The following is a 12,842-nucleotide window of genomic DNA, read 5'->3' on the forward strand; positions in this document are numbered from 1 at the left end:
GTGCAAAACGATGAAGCCCGAAGTTAGGTATAATAAATGAACGAGAAATGCTCAAGAAATAATGAAGTAGAAGATGATCAAAACTCAGTGACTGCTTGGGTATGGGAGTGAGGGAGAACGGAGAGCTCTAGGATGATGCCTAAAATTTCTTTCTTTCTTTCTTTTTTTTGTCATGGATGCTAGTCAGATTCATTTCTGCTGAGCCATGATGGGAACTCTCACCCAGATTTCTTATTGGAACCTGTGGGTTGGTAGAGGAGTGGGAATAGTGGTAGTAGGTTTGGGGGCATATGAGGAGTTGGTGCTGATACATACTGAGTTGGATACGTCTCTGGGACCTTGTAACTAACTCAGGCCTCTTCTAGACAAGAGTGCTTGTTTGGGACTCTTCCTGTTGACCATCTCTGCCATGGCTTTCAAGTTTCTCAGGACTGGCCCTTTGTTGAATATATAAAGTGCCACTCTTAAGATTGGCTGCTCTCTTCCCTGCCTCCGCTCTGTCTTTATCCCCCAACCTCCAAACTAGCCTTGGTTTCTGTCCTGCCCACAGAAGGAAGTTTAAAAGCCTCACCTCTGGAGAAGAGCAGGAATAGCTGCCTGCTTCTCTGAGCTCAGTTGGGAGTACTGTGCAGGGCGATGGCAAGTGGCGGTGGTGGTCTGGTCTTTTGGTTCAGAGGACTCAGTATCATGAATTGCCCCAGGCAGAAACCACTTTAGAGATGAGCTCCCCTCTCCACTTGTCCCTCCTTTGATAGGTTAGAAAACAAATCTTGGGGGAAGGGATGCCTCATTCACTTACTGTTAAGTATTATTCTGTTGCTCACATTATGCCATGCTCTGTATTAATAATCCAGGTTTCTAAAACACAGCCCAGTGAGGTAAACTGAACACTAAGTTTGATCCAGTGGGTAGCTTCACAGTGGACAGGTAAACAGAGTGCCAAGAGAGAATAGAGAAGGAAGCACTTCAGTTGAGATCCATTTAATATTCAGCAAACATAATCAGTATTGCATGAGTGAATGAGCTCAGTGAATGAATGACCAGCGTTTGGGGTAATAGACTGTATCTGCTTTCCTAATGCATTCCGGGGCTTCCCAGGCAATTCAAATACTGGTTTTAGTAGGTTCTGGGTGAAATTAATGTCAGTAGAGCCTGATGTTATTTTCTTTTTTGCCTCCTAGGAATCTACAGATTTCCTGAAATACGTTGTTGAGTGAGTAATGGTTTGAGTTTTCTCTTTTGGAGTTACATATTGTTAATAGCAAGAGGGACTTGAGCTCACAACTCAGTTGTTATTAAATCCACAATGGAGATGCTTCTTGCAGTAGGTTTTTTTGAGGCTAGTTATGTAAACAGAGCAATTCAGAAGGGACTGTGGAAGACCTGACCTTTTCAGTTTTGAGGGCAGGGGTAAGAGGATAAAGGCACTGCCTCAGTGACCCACCCTGATTGTTTTGCAGCAAGTTGAACTTCATGCCTCTGGAGCAGGAGATGCCTGTGCAGTTCCGGGTGGTAGAGCTGCCCGGTGCCCACCACCTCTGCAAAGTGAGAGCTCTGAACAAGGGTGATGCCAACTCTGAAGTCACTGTGTACTACCAGGTCGGTGGTCCCTGTGCACACAGCTCTCCTCATGGCTATCTTTAGGACACTCAAACTTGGTGGAAGGTCCAAAGTATCTGTGGAGAAGTGAGCCTGTGATCTTTAAAGCCCTTTGGTGGTTACTTTGGTTTTATGCTTGGGGTCATTTGTCCTCTTGAAGCAACTATGTTTAAAAATCTCTGTCACAGTGCTCCATTAATCACCCAGCCACCAGTCCAGAGGGAAGTGTGCTTGGAAGTTCCTACATGTTCCTCTGACAGAAATCCAGGGAGCAGGAGGACATCTGTTAGCCAATCAATCAATATATGTAAACAGAATGATTACCAGAGTCATAGAGCTTTCAAAGCACCCAAGAGATTGGATTTATCACCTCTATTTTATGGATGATGAATTTGAAATGCTTCACTTACCTTCTATCATACCAGCTGGGGCTTGAATTTATACCTTCTCTCCTCAAATCCTGTGTATTTTCCGCATCATTCTGGGGAGATGGGCGGTGCTTAAGTTGAGGAGGAACTTTACAAGTGTCACTTGGCCCATAGACTAGGACTATGGGAACTTGTGCCTGTCTAGGCAGATCTCAGACTCATCCCTGGGGCTCCTAGAGCTGCTGCTGTGGTCAGGTTTTCTGCCTGAGGAAGCTGCTTCTCTGTCTGGCCCTGTGGAGATCCCTGGTCTGGACTTTGGACAGGGCTGTGTACGTGGCCTCACTGTTACCTTGTCATTTTCCTGTGTTTCTTGCCCTGGGCTCTTTCCCTAGAGACCTAGCTTGTTGTAGAGCTTGTTTTCCTCTAGCTGTAGCTACCTGGGGTTTTTTCCAGGTTCCCCACGTATTTGAAATGGAAATGACCACCAGTTCCCAAACTTCGTAAATTGTATGACCTGGCTCTGCTTAGCCTTGTCCACGTTTCCTGTGCATAACCCAGAGAGAGTAGTAGTTTTCCAGTTTCAGGCAGGATTTCAGTGTAAAAGGGAGCCTGTTGAGGTGCTCTCCATCCATCACCTCCTAGCACTAGCTTCTAATACAGACTGCTTCCCTTAGGGAACCATTTCCCTCCTCACCGAGAGCATTTTGACTAGTAGGTGGATAACAAGGTTTGGACTAGTTTTGTTACAGTCCTTTCAGAAGCAAACAGGAAATCTGCTGATGAAGAGGGCTTGCAGGGCACATAGGCTTCAGCCTCCTCTGGTGAAGCGGGAAGTGGTAATGAGTCTGTATCAGAGGAGCCTGATTGTGGGATGCATGGCAACACTCTGCTTGTTGGCCTCCTGCCGTCTTCCATTTCTGATGGCTTATTTTGCCTGTCTCCAGGCCAGCCAGGGTGTGGTCTCCAAGTGTGGGTCTGCCTCTGAGGCATTTTTCTTATCTACTGGTTTTGGGCCCCTGTTTGTGGCCACGGAAACAACTGTGCGTATTCTCTCCAACTGAAGAATAGGTCCTGATACGCTTCGCTGATTCCCAGACATTTCCTGCTCTCCTCCTCGAGACCTTGACGTGCAATTACTTGGCTTTAGGTTGTGTGCTGTGGGTCCTTTGGGCAGGAGCTGCCAGGTTGGGGGTTACTGGACTCATCTCCCTGTCTGCCTGTGGTTCTGTGCTAGGGCTGGGAATGCAAATGTTCAAGCCATGAGTCCTGTCCTCACAGACCTTCTGTTTTGTGAGGAGGCAGAAAGTATGGCAATGGAAGGTATGATAAACTCTCTTGAAGGAAGAGTAGAGTGGGATAGTTACCTGAATAAATGGTGGCCAGGCATAGCTGGATTATTAAAAAGCCTTGTTAGCCATTGGGTTTTCAGTTAGTCTGATCAGCTTCTCCTTTCAGTCAGGTGCCAGGAGTCTGAAAGAATACACTCTAATGGAGCTGCTTGTGGTAAGTTGTATAAAGGAGAGCCCCTGACCCACTGTGAGGACTGGGCGTTTCTGCTTGGGGGTAAGGACTTGGGAATGGTCAGAGATCTGTGGTCAGTAGGTGAGGTGGTTAGTATTTCTCACTCAGCATGAGTGTAGACAGGGGCCTGGGCAATTGAGGAAGAAGACAGTCAAGGGAGGCTGGACTCTGGGGTTGTGTGTAACACTTTTGGGGGAAGAAATGGAGGTTTCTCTACTGGGAGGAGCTGAGCTGATGGATAGTATGTTGAATTACAGATGCACATGGAAGAGCCTTGTTTTGACTTCCTTCGAACCAAGCAGACCCTTGGGTAAGTCTGCTGGCAAGAGCACTGAGCTCAAAGTCTGGGGCTTACTTTGCAGGCCTGTTTATCAGGTAGCCTGACTGAGAAACCTCAGACTCTCTTCCATGCCTTAGAGTCATACCTATTGGTCAGAACTTCTGGAATTTGCATCTTGGACTACAGTCAGGCTTTCAGTTTGGTCAGGCTTCAAGGTTAGCAAGAGAAGAAGCTAGCCTGTGGCTCTCAGTTCAGGAGGGTTGGACACCATAACCTGGGAGTAAAGTGTATGTACACATTTTTTGGATCTTCTTCCAGGACCTCCAGGTCCAGGACCTCCAAGGATGAGCAGACCCCCTTCCCACTCCTCTCTAGTGCCTTTGAGGACAGGGTCCAGGTGACTACCTGAGCTCATAGGACTTTTCACTTTGGCTGTAGGTATCATGTCTATCCTACATGTAGGAACACCTCTGGGATTCTTGGATTCTCTGTCACCGTGGGGACTCAGGCAACAAAATACAAGTGAGTAAACGAGTGAGTAGAAGGGCCCAACTGTTATTTCTTTTTGGCATAGAGAATGGGGGCTGCATCCTTCAATCAGGCAGCTCTGACCTGCTTCATTTAATAACAGCTGCAGGGTTGGCTCGTAGATGGCCTGATCCAGGACTTAGCAATGTTTCCAGGGGGCCTGTAGGGTTTGATTCAAGTCCTATGGTGACTGGGCAGGGCTTGCCAGTATTTCTTCTCTTCAGGCGTATCTGAAGACAAGAAAGGCAAAGATGCTCATCCAGGCATTCATGCTAGAACCAAGGTACAAGGCCTTGTTGGTTCTCAGCTTCAGATTGGTTAGCATGGCTCTCATGCTTCCAATAAGAACACCAGGAAATTGGGCTGGAAGTGGGGTAGGGGTGGGTTCCCTCCCCTCCCACAGCTTAGGGGGAAAGAACCATGTCAGCCTTTTTCCTGGAAATAGGGCTTAGCCCCAGTTCTGTCCTTCACCTTTTACTTGAGACCTGGTCACTGATGACTTTTAATTGAAAACATTTTATTTCAGCTCTGAAGTTGTTGATAAAAAGATAGAAGAGTTTCTTTCTAGCTTTGAGGAGAAGATCGAGAACCTCACTGAGGATGCATTCAACACCCAGGTGACTGACTGGTCTTCTGTCCCTTGGCCCACACAAGCCCTCGTGACAGTGATACCAGTCCTGAAAGTGCTGTATGCAAGCTAGTTCTTGAGCTCTGATGGAGAGAGAACGATGGGGAGGGATGAAGTTCTTAGCTCCATCCCTCGCCATCATGCTGGCAGGTCCATCACAAAACAGACTAGACAGGGCCAAGTGTGTTTGGAGGGCCTTGGGGCAGTGTCTCTTTTGGTGCTAACAGGTCACAGCGCTGATCAAGCTGAAGGAGTGTGAGGACACCCACCTTGGGGAGGAGGTGGACAGGAACTGGAATGAAGTGGTGACCCAGCAGTATCTCTTCGACCGCCTTGCCCATGAGGTAGTTAACACAGTTTTCAGACAGCCCCATGGAGACTCCTGATTTAATAGAAGACACTCTTCTGAGCAAACTGGTATTGTACACAAGAGAAACTGGGACACTCGCCCAGGGTCGGGCATTTTTACTCATTTCTTGATTTAACCACATCTTGTTTTCAGACCAGCCTCTCTAGTGCCTTAAGTGGCCGAGTGAAAAGGAATCCTTACTCCTGCATCCCCAGTTTCAGATCCATTTTTGGATTTATTCAGGTTCACTACAAGATTTGTAAAGAAAAATGGTTTCTGCTCTTTAAAGAAAATTGAGAACTTCTGGTCTTTATAAACACGGAATTTCTTCTCCAGATTTAAGGATTCCAGGTGTAGGTCTTTGAGACAACTTCTGGCCCAAAGTAGTAATTCCCATGAAAAAGAGCTCTGGGTCCTGGAGTTCCCTTTGTGGCTCAGTAGGTTACAAACACAACTAGTAACCATGAGGATGCAGGTTGGATTCCTGACCTTGCTCAGTGGGTTAAGGATCTGGCATTGCTGTGAGCTGTGGGGTAGGTCGCAAATGCGACTCCGATTAATCATTGGTGTGGCTGTGGCGTGGGCCGGCAAGTTTAGCTCTTGATTCTAGCCCTGGCCTGGGAACTTCCATATGTCGCAGGTGCGGCCCTAAAAGAGTGAAAAAACCAGAGCTCTGAGTCCTTCAATGCAGTGAGTGCTCTGACACTATAACTCTTCGTGGCGAATTACTAAAGGCCACTGAAGCGGAGGGGTTATTTAAAAAGAGGCAGCTCTTGAGGCTCTGCAGTTTTCCTGTTAGAAGCCAGAGTGTGATACCATTACTGTGTACCTGAGAGGCGACACCAAGGTCTGGTGGGTTTGGCTCAATGTATAGTACTTATAATTACAGCATCTACGACCCTCTCTTGCTTTCCCGTCAGGCTCAGTCATCGTTCAGGAACACCAGAGTGTGTCAGGGCCCATCTTTACCTTCTCTGAAAGGTTGGGAGCCAGCTGCAACATGGAAGGTTAAGATGACATGCTCAGGTGCTAATAGTGTTAGGTTTAAGAACTACCTTTCCGGGTACATTGCCAGTCTTATAGCTTGCTTTCTTCCCTTCCCCCTGTTAAGATTGAAGCACTGAAGTCATTCTCAAAATCAGACCTAGTCAGCTGGTTCAAGGCCCACAGAGGACCGGGAAGTAAAATGCTCAGCGTTCATGTGAGTACCTGAGCTGGAATTCTGTCCTTTCCAGGGTCAGGGTCATGTAGCACATTTATCCTTCGCCAAGGTTGGGTTGGTATCAGAGAGCCCAACAGGTCTTTGCCCAAATTTGGTCAGCATTGTCTCTCACCTCTTTCAGGTTGTTGGATTTGGGAAGCACGAGCTGGAAGAGGATGGCATCCCTTCCAGTGAGGATTCGAACTCTTCTTGTGAAGTGATGCAGCTGACCTACCTGCCAGCCTCTCCTCTGCTGGCAGATTCCACCATCCCCATTACTGATATCAGGGCTTTCACATCAACACTTAACCTTCTCCCCTACCATAAAATAGTCAAATAAACTGCAGTCTCGTTGGCCTGAAGCACTGTGTATTTAAAAGTGTTTGTATTTTATGAAGTTACACTACTACTGCCTTAGGGCTTCCACTGAATTTTTTGCACTGGCATCGTAGAATTTGATTTACTTCCCCACCCGTCTTCTGTTGTAACTAACAAATCAATGGTTACCATATCATCAGCTGCAGAGAGAAACTGGGGTGGGCCAACTGTAACCAGTCTGAGAAGCCCTGGCCTGTCTTGGTCCTCTCAGATTGAGAGTCCAGTCCTCTGTTACCGAGGCCCTATGTAACTGATGTCTTCTTAGTACCGAAGTGCCAGGTGCTAATACTAATACCTGTGTTGTTGTTTTTAATGTATTTAAAAATAAAGATAATTCTGTATTGCCCTTCAGAATGAGCCATTCACTGCTGTGGCATTCCTTTTGTTATATTTTCAATGTGGGATGGGGATCTAAAGATAAACATTCTTCCCAAATCCTCTAAGGCAATAAAATATTTTTGGATAAAATATTGGTAGCCCGACGTGTACTATTTGAGAGTTCAATTAAGACTTGAGAATAGCATTGTGGGGGCTAAAGACAACACAGAGTGTAAGGGAGAAAAAGGATGGACCCCTCCATAGTTCAAGAGTCCTAAAAAGCTAGCTCCTCCTGTATTCAAGGTTGCCAGATAACTGAGTCCAAGTTTAATCATAAAAATAAGAAACACATTTTAAAAAAAGGTTGGAAAAATTATTTATGAAGCCTTAAGAAGCACTGAGTATAATTAAACTGTAGTCCAGAATTAGATACAATTTAATAATAGTTCAATTCCAAAATAAAAGTTACTGTGAGGCCATGAAATCTCCTAATACTTGATTTTAATACATTGCGCTACATTTTCTAAAACGACTCAGAGGAACCAATATTTACAGTAGATGGAGTATTTATGAAAAATCTGGCATCAGCTAGATTATATATATGTATATATATGTGTGTGTGTGTGTGTGTGTGTGTGTATATATATATATATATATAGAACCCAAGATACCTGAACTAAGAAACATGTTGTATTATCACAACAGCAATTCTAGAGTGCAGAGTTTGAAACTGGGATTTATAAATGCTTTTCAAAGCGTGGGATTTGGAAAAGGAGCAGACATCTTGTTTTCAAAACCTGAAGTTTTTCTCAGGACTGAAGTCAAATTGTGACTGCCACAGAACAGGAAAAATGGAAGCTCTTCTTGCTTTAATTGTTCATCTGCATCAGAAAGTCCAGTATCCCTGAGATAGGAACCACTGCAATAAGAAGGGAGTTAACAGCTTCTCCCAAAGGAAGATTGTTGCTTGCTTACGCCTCCTGCCCTGGTTATCAGGAGCAAACCGTGTTTCCCAACCTAATGCTTGGCAGCACCCAGACGTTTCAGTAACGGTTCATCATAAACCCAGCATTCTCCATCCTCGTGAAATAACTGTAAGAGAAAGAAGGGGGAGGATTGGTTACACACTTGCTTTGTACGTCTATCATATCATGCTTTTAATTACATTATGTGTCTCTCCCCGCCACCCCAACACTGCAGTGACTTTTAGGCAGGGGCCATGGCTCATTCAAAACAGTGTTTGGTACTTTGCCATTCACTGAAATGAACAAATGAGTTATAGTTTAGGGGACAGAAGGTGGAAGGTTGAGGCAGGCTCCCCAAAGCAAGCTTACCCTTGTCTCCCACTGAATTTCCTTTTCCTTCCTTTCTCGGGCTTCCGTCTTTGTCTTTCTTCAAGTCTATGCTTGGCTTCAGTTGCTGCATCAATGTCTCTGATTTTTAAGTTGAAAGTGACATCCTTCCAAAGGCTACGGAAAAGAAGTGAAGGTGCTAAGTACTTGATGGACAGAGCAGAAAGCAATCTTGACAATGAAAGGCTAGAGTCGTCCTGAATACAACATCACTACGGTACAAGTCAAACGGCTTTGACCGCTGTACTTCACAGACGAATCTCCTTAGGCTGGCACTAGGCACTGGAGTAAAGGACAGAGAAAAGGACACAGAAGATGACACCGCTAGTTGTCAAAGGAGGAAATAAAGGATGAGAAGAAAGCTGGATACATGCTTAGACAAATAGAGGAGAAAAAACAGCTGAGACTGGGATTCCCGCTGCCCTCCCACCTCATCTGGCTGTACCTCTAACTAGGGATACAACCTTGGGGCTGTCAGTTCACCTCTCTAGGGCTTCAGTGTCCTTTACTATAAACCAAAAGGGTTATTTAGATCAGAGGAGCTGAGAAGTTCCATTTGATAAAAACTCCCTTGGAATTAAGAATGAAACCTGGGAGAAGCAGTTTTGAATACAGAGAATAAGGGTTAAGAGAAGCACTGCAGAGGCTTAAGGGGGTGATGGTGGAAAGAGAGCTGGCTTCCTCTCAAGGCCGGGAAGACTGGAAGATGAGAGCAGATAACGAGACACGTCTGGTCCAAACAACACTTTACAAGTGAAGATTCATTGGGACTAGAAAAGCAACCATCCTAAGACCCCCTTGTGTTAGCGGCAGAGCATAAATGTCTATGTATTTCCAGTCCAGGCAAGTAGACTGTTAACAACTTAAAGGCAATAGGCAGGATTACAATTTGTAAGGTCCCCTTCACTTAAGAAATCCCTTCATGTGCTAAAAAACAACTTTAGTGCATGAATCCTCATACCACTAAAAGGTCCTGATTTCATCCCACAGATGGAAGGGGGAAAAATTTATGATGTTTGAGACATCATAAATTGAATACCAATTAGATATTTGATGATATTAAGGAGGAACTCATTTTTCAAAAAATATATTGTGGTTAGTGTTTTTTTTAAAAATGTCACTTTAGAGATACTGAAATTAATTTAGGAATTAAATTATTTTTTAAAGTTCCTTGCAAACAAAAAAAGACCTGAAGATGTTTTCGATATATATACACATGGTCTCAGTTGGGACCTCACTGCCATCTCTTATGAGCCACAAAGGTGGTGATAAGTCAGCATACACTTGGCCCTTATTATATGCCAAGCAGCACACCTGTGCTCCATGTTTATCTCATTTAGTTCTCATGACAATGCTGCAGTAGTTCCCTTTTCAGGGATGAATGCAAAGAGAGGTTAACTTACTGTCATGGTTACTGGGCTAAGTGGTGGAGCTCCATGTGAACCCAGGCCTTCAAACTCAGCGTGTGCTCTGCTGTGTCCTGCTCTACAGCCCACTGCCAGCCCTGCACCTATGCGTAGCCACCAGCAAGAGAATCAACAGCTCTAGTTGTGTCATCTCCTTACCAGCGGGATTCATACTCATTCTGGTCCTCCAATTTCCTCACTTTCTTCTTGATTATAGGCAACTTCTTGGTATCTATAAAAACTGCATTTTCCTAGAAGACAGAAGGGGTAGGTATGTATTTTATTGCTCACACTATTCCAGGAGGAAAAGTCAACTCTTCTCATTAACAGATTTAATAATGAAACCCCACATATGTTAATGATGTGGACAATGAGTTCCAAAGGCAAGCTTGAGGCTAAATTATAATTGTGTGGGGTTGTTTTTTGTCTTTTTAGGGCCATACCCACAGCGTATGGAGGTTCCCAGGCTAGGGGTCCAATCAGAGCTGTAGTTGCTGGCCTGTGCAAGAGCCACAGCAACGTGGGATCCGAGCCACGTCTGCAACCCACACCGCAGCCCACAGCAACCCTGGATCCCCAACCCACTGAGTGAGGACAGGGATCAAACCTGGGTCCTCATGGATGCTAATCAGGTTTGTTAACTGTTGCGCCACAACGGGAACTCCTAATTGTGTTTTAAACCTTGGTAAAGGCTCAATTCAACAGACATTTTTCAATGTTGCTATGTGCTACATGCTTGCAGAACTAGACAGATAAATCTTTTTTTCTTTTTCTTTTTCAAGGCCATACCTACAGCACATGGAAGTTCCCAGGCTAGGGGCTGAATTGGAACTGCAGCTTCAACCTATGTGACAGCTACAGCAATGCTGGGTCCAAGCTGCATCTGTGACCTACGCCTCAGCTTGCAGCAATGCTGGATCCTTAATCCACTAAGCAAGGCCAGACATCCAAATCCACATCTTCACAGACATCACGCCAGGTTCTTAACCTGCTGAGCCACAGTGGGAACTCCGAGACAGCTAATCCTAACGTTAAGTACTCAAGTGCTTTTCACATTTCAAATGCTCCAAATCCAAATCCAGTTCACTGATTCCTCCTGTTAATCCCATACTACCCGCTCCTATCTTAATTAGTAGTTTGCAAGTTCCTTGAGGGCCAGGACTATCTTATTTCTGTGTCCCTGGTGCCAAGCGATTAACACATTTCTTACAGTAAATCAAACTGTGTATATAAAAACAAACATAAATTAATAATTTAGCACTTCCTTTTATTTATGAACATACCACACATTCTAAAGTCATAGCTAACACTGACTGGGTGCTTACTAAGTGCTAAGCACCCCCCCCACCATGTTGTCTTTGAGTGTTTTAAGAGGAGAAGTGAAAGTAAAACTCGTTCTACTGCCTATGCTGCTGGGGAAGAGGTGGGGAGGAAAAGGCTTGCCCTGAAGAGAGAGCATTAGAGCTCATCTTGGTGGTTCGGTAGCCGGCTGAAGGGAGCCAGAGGAAGCCTAAAATAAGCGGCAAAACACAGCTTCTTACCCCCGTTGAATACTTTGCATACATTACACCATTCCATTCCCCTTCAATTGAGCAGAAAGACTTCTTGTCATTTGGAGAACTAAATTAAAACAAACAAACACAAACGTTTGTGTTAGTCTCAAATTGAAATTTACTCTAGCAAAGAATCTGGTCAGTGTGGCCTACTCACAGAGCAGAACAACGAGCAGCTGTGCAGTCTGCGGTGGAGGCAGCTTAATAAAACTGGATTCTCAGTCATCTGTCTAAGAAGGAGGGCCCTGAACAAGATGCTAATGAACAGGAACGGTGGCCACGAAATGCACTAGGTGCTGGGGCCGCAGCAACCTAGGGACAGGCCCTGCTTTAAGCTGTGCACAGCCTGGTGGGGAAAGACATTGCCACTGAGATCTGAGACGGCAAGTCCTGTGGTGAGTCCAGATGGGCTCTGGAGAGCAAGGGCGATGTTGCTAGAATGAGGCTCAGGAAAGCCTTCACTTAAGGACACGACACTGGAGACCAGGCTTCCATCTTCAGGCTGAAAGGGACCTCTGGGTCAAAGGGGCTTACTCTTTTTCTTGCTTGGACATGGCAGTGACGTGCATGGCAGCGGTAAAACTCGGGAAGACAAGCGTTACAGCAAAGGCCAGATTAGGAAGGGCAATGCATGAACACGGAAGGCTGGGAGGTCAGAAAGAGAACATACACAGGGCAGAGGAATGAAGCCGCTGTCACTGGACTGAAACTTCTTTCCTCGATGATTTGGGACTTTGTGCCAAGGAAGACAAATGGAAAGGAAAACGGTAGGACCCCAAGCTTGGAAGGTTACTGTGCAGAGGTTCTCAAAGTGTGGTCTAGGGGCCCCTGGGGCTTCCTTCCCCTTAGGTCAAAATTATTTTCATAATATTAAAATATTACCCTAATTTGAAGAGCCCACCAAGCACTCTTTCAGAAAGCAGTCTTTGTTATTTTACGTCGCTGTGACTGGCCAAAAAATCTGCTAGCAGTTCCTGTTGGTGCTGGCTGCCTCTGGGAGAAGCAGGCCCGCCCATGTCTTCGTTCTGGACCTCCTACCTCCCCCACCTGCCTGTTGGGGGCCAGGGGCAGCTGCATTACAATGGGGTTGGGTGCTGCCTAAGCTCTCTCATAGGTGTTTTCTGACTGTAATGATATTTTACATTTTAACATGATGCTTAGTAAACTTCGTCCTGTGTTGTTCATGGTCCTATCCTGCTCAAGAATTTTATGGTTGCTGATTCTGTCATCCAAATTTAATAATCTCCCTAAAAAATTGCTTAACCAATCCTATGCCCAATAAGGTCTTTTTTTTTGGCTGTACCTGCAGCATGCAGAAGTTCCCAGGCCAGGTACTGAACCTGCGACACAGTAGTGACAAT

General features: G+C 45.4%; 2 protein-coding genes across 4 annotated transcripts in view; one reads left to right on the plus strand and one right to left on the minus strand.

Annotated features, from left to right (window-relative positions):
* NRDC (nardilysin convertase) overlaps positions 1 to 7,217 on the plus strand; it is an 89,254-nt gene extending 82,037 nt beyond the window's left edge. For 2 of the 3 annotated variants that reach the window (XM_047789126.1, XM_047789125.1), the window contains 9 exons: positions 1,182 to 1,213; positions 1,461 to 1,599; positions 3,423 to 3,470; positions 3,746 to 3,798; positions 4,207 to 4,290; positions 4,823 to 4,913; positions 5,152 to 5,268; positions 6,385 to 6,474; positions 6,617 to 7,217. In XM_047789126.1, the coding sequence (XP_047645082.1) occupies positions 1,182 to 1,213; positions 1,461 to 1,599; positions 3,423 to 3,470; positions 3,746 to 3,798; positions 4,207 to 4,290; positions 4,823 to 4,913; positions 5,152 to 5,268; positions 6,385 to 6,474; positions 6,617 to 6,814 (852 nt within the window). In that variant the 3' untranslated portion in view covers positions 6,815 to 7,217. Of the gene's footprint in view, positions 1 to 1,181; positions 1,214 to 1,460; positions 1,600 to 3,422; positions 3,471 to 3,745; positions 3,799 to 4,206; positions 4,291 to 4,822; positions 4,914 to 5,151; positions 5,269 to 6,384; positions 6,475 to 6,616 lie in introns of those variants that run through there. The other variant, XR_007136159.1, reaches the window with a different exon arrangement.
* Positions 7,218 to 7,525: 308 nt separating this feature from the next.
* Positions 7,526 to 12,842, minus strand: part of OSBPL9 (oxysterol binding protein like 9) — a 177,128-nt gene continuing 171,811 nt past the window's right edge. Inside the window, 5 exon segments of the mRNA XM_047789127.1 lie at positions 7,526 to 8,262; positions 8,505 to 8,551; positions 8,554 to 8,639; positions 10,088 to 10,179; positions 11,470 to 11,548. Of these exon segments, the coding sequence (XP_047645083.1) occupies positions 8,188 to 8,262; positions 8,505 to 8,551; positions 8,554 to 8,639; positions 10,088 to 10,179; positions 11,470 to 11,548 (379 nt within the window). The 3' untranslated portion in view covers positions 7,526 to 8,187.

This window comes from Phacochoerus africanus, chromosome 8 (assembly GCF_016906955.1).
Source record: "Phacochoerus africanus isolate WHEZ1 chromosome 8, ROS_Pafr_v1, whole genome shotgun sequence".
NCBI lineage: Eukaryota > Metazoa > Chordata > Mammalia > Artiodactyla > Suidae > Phacochoerus > Phacochoerus africanus.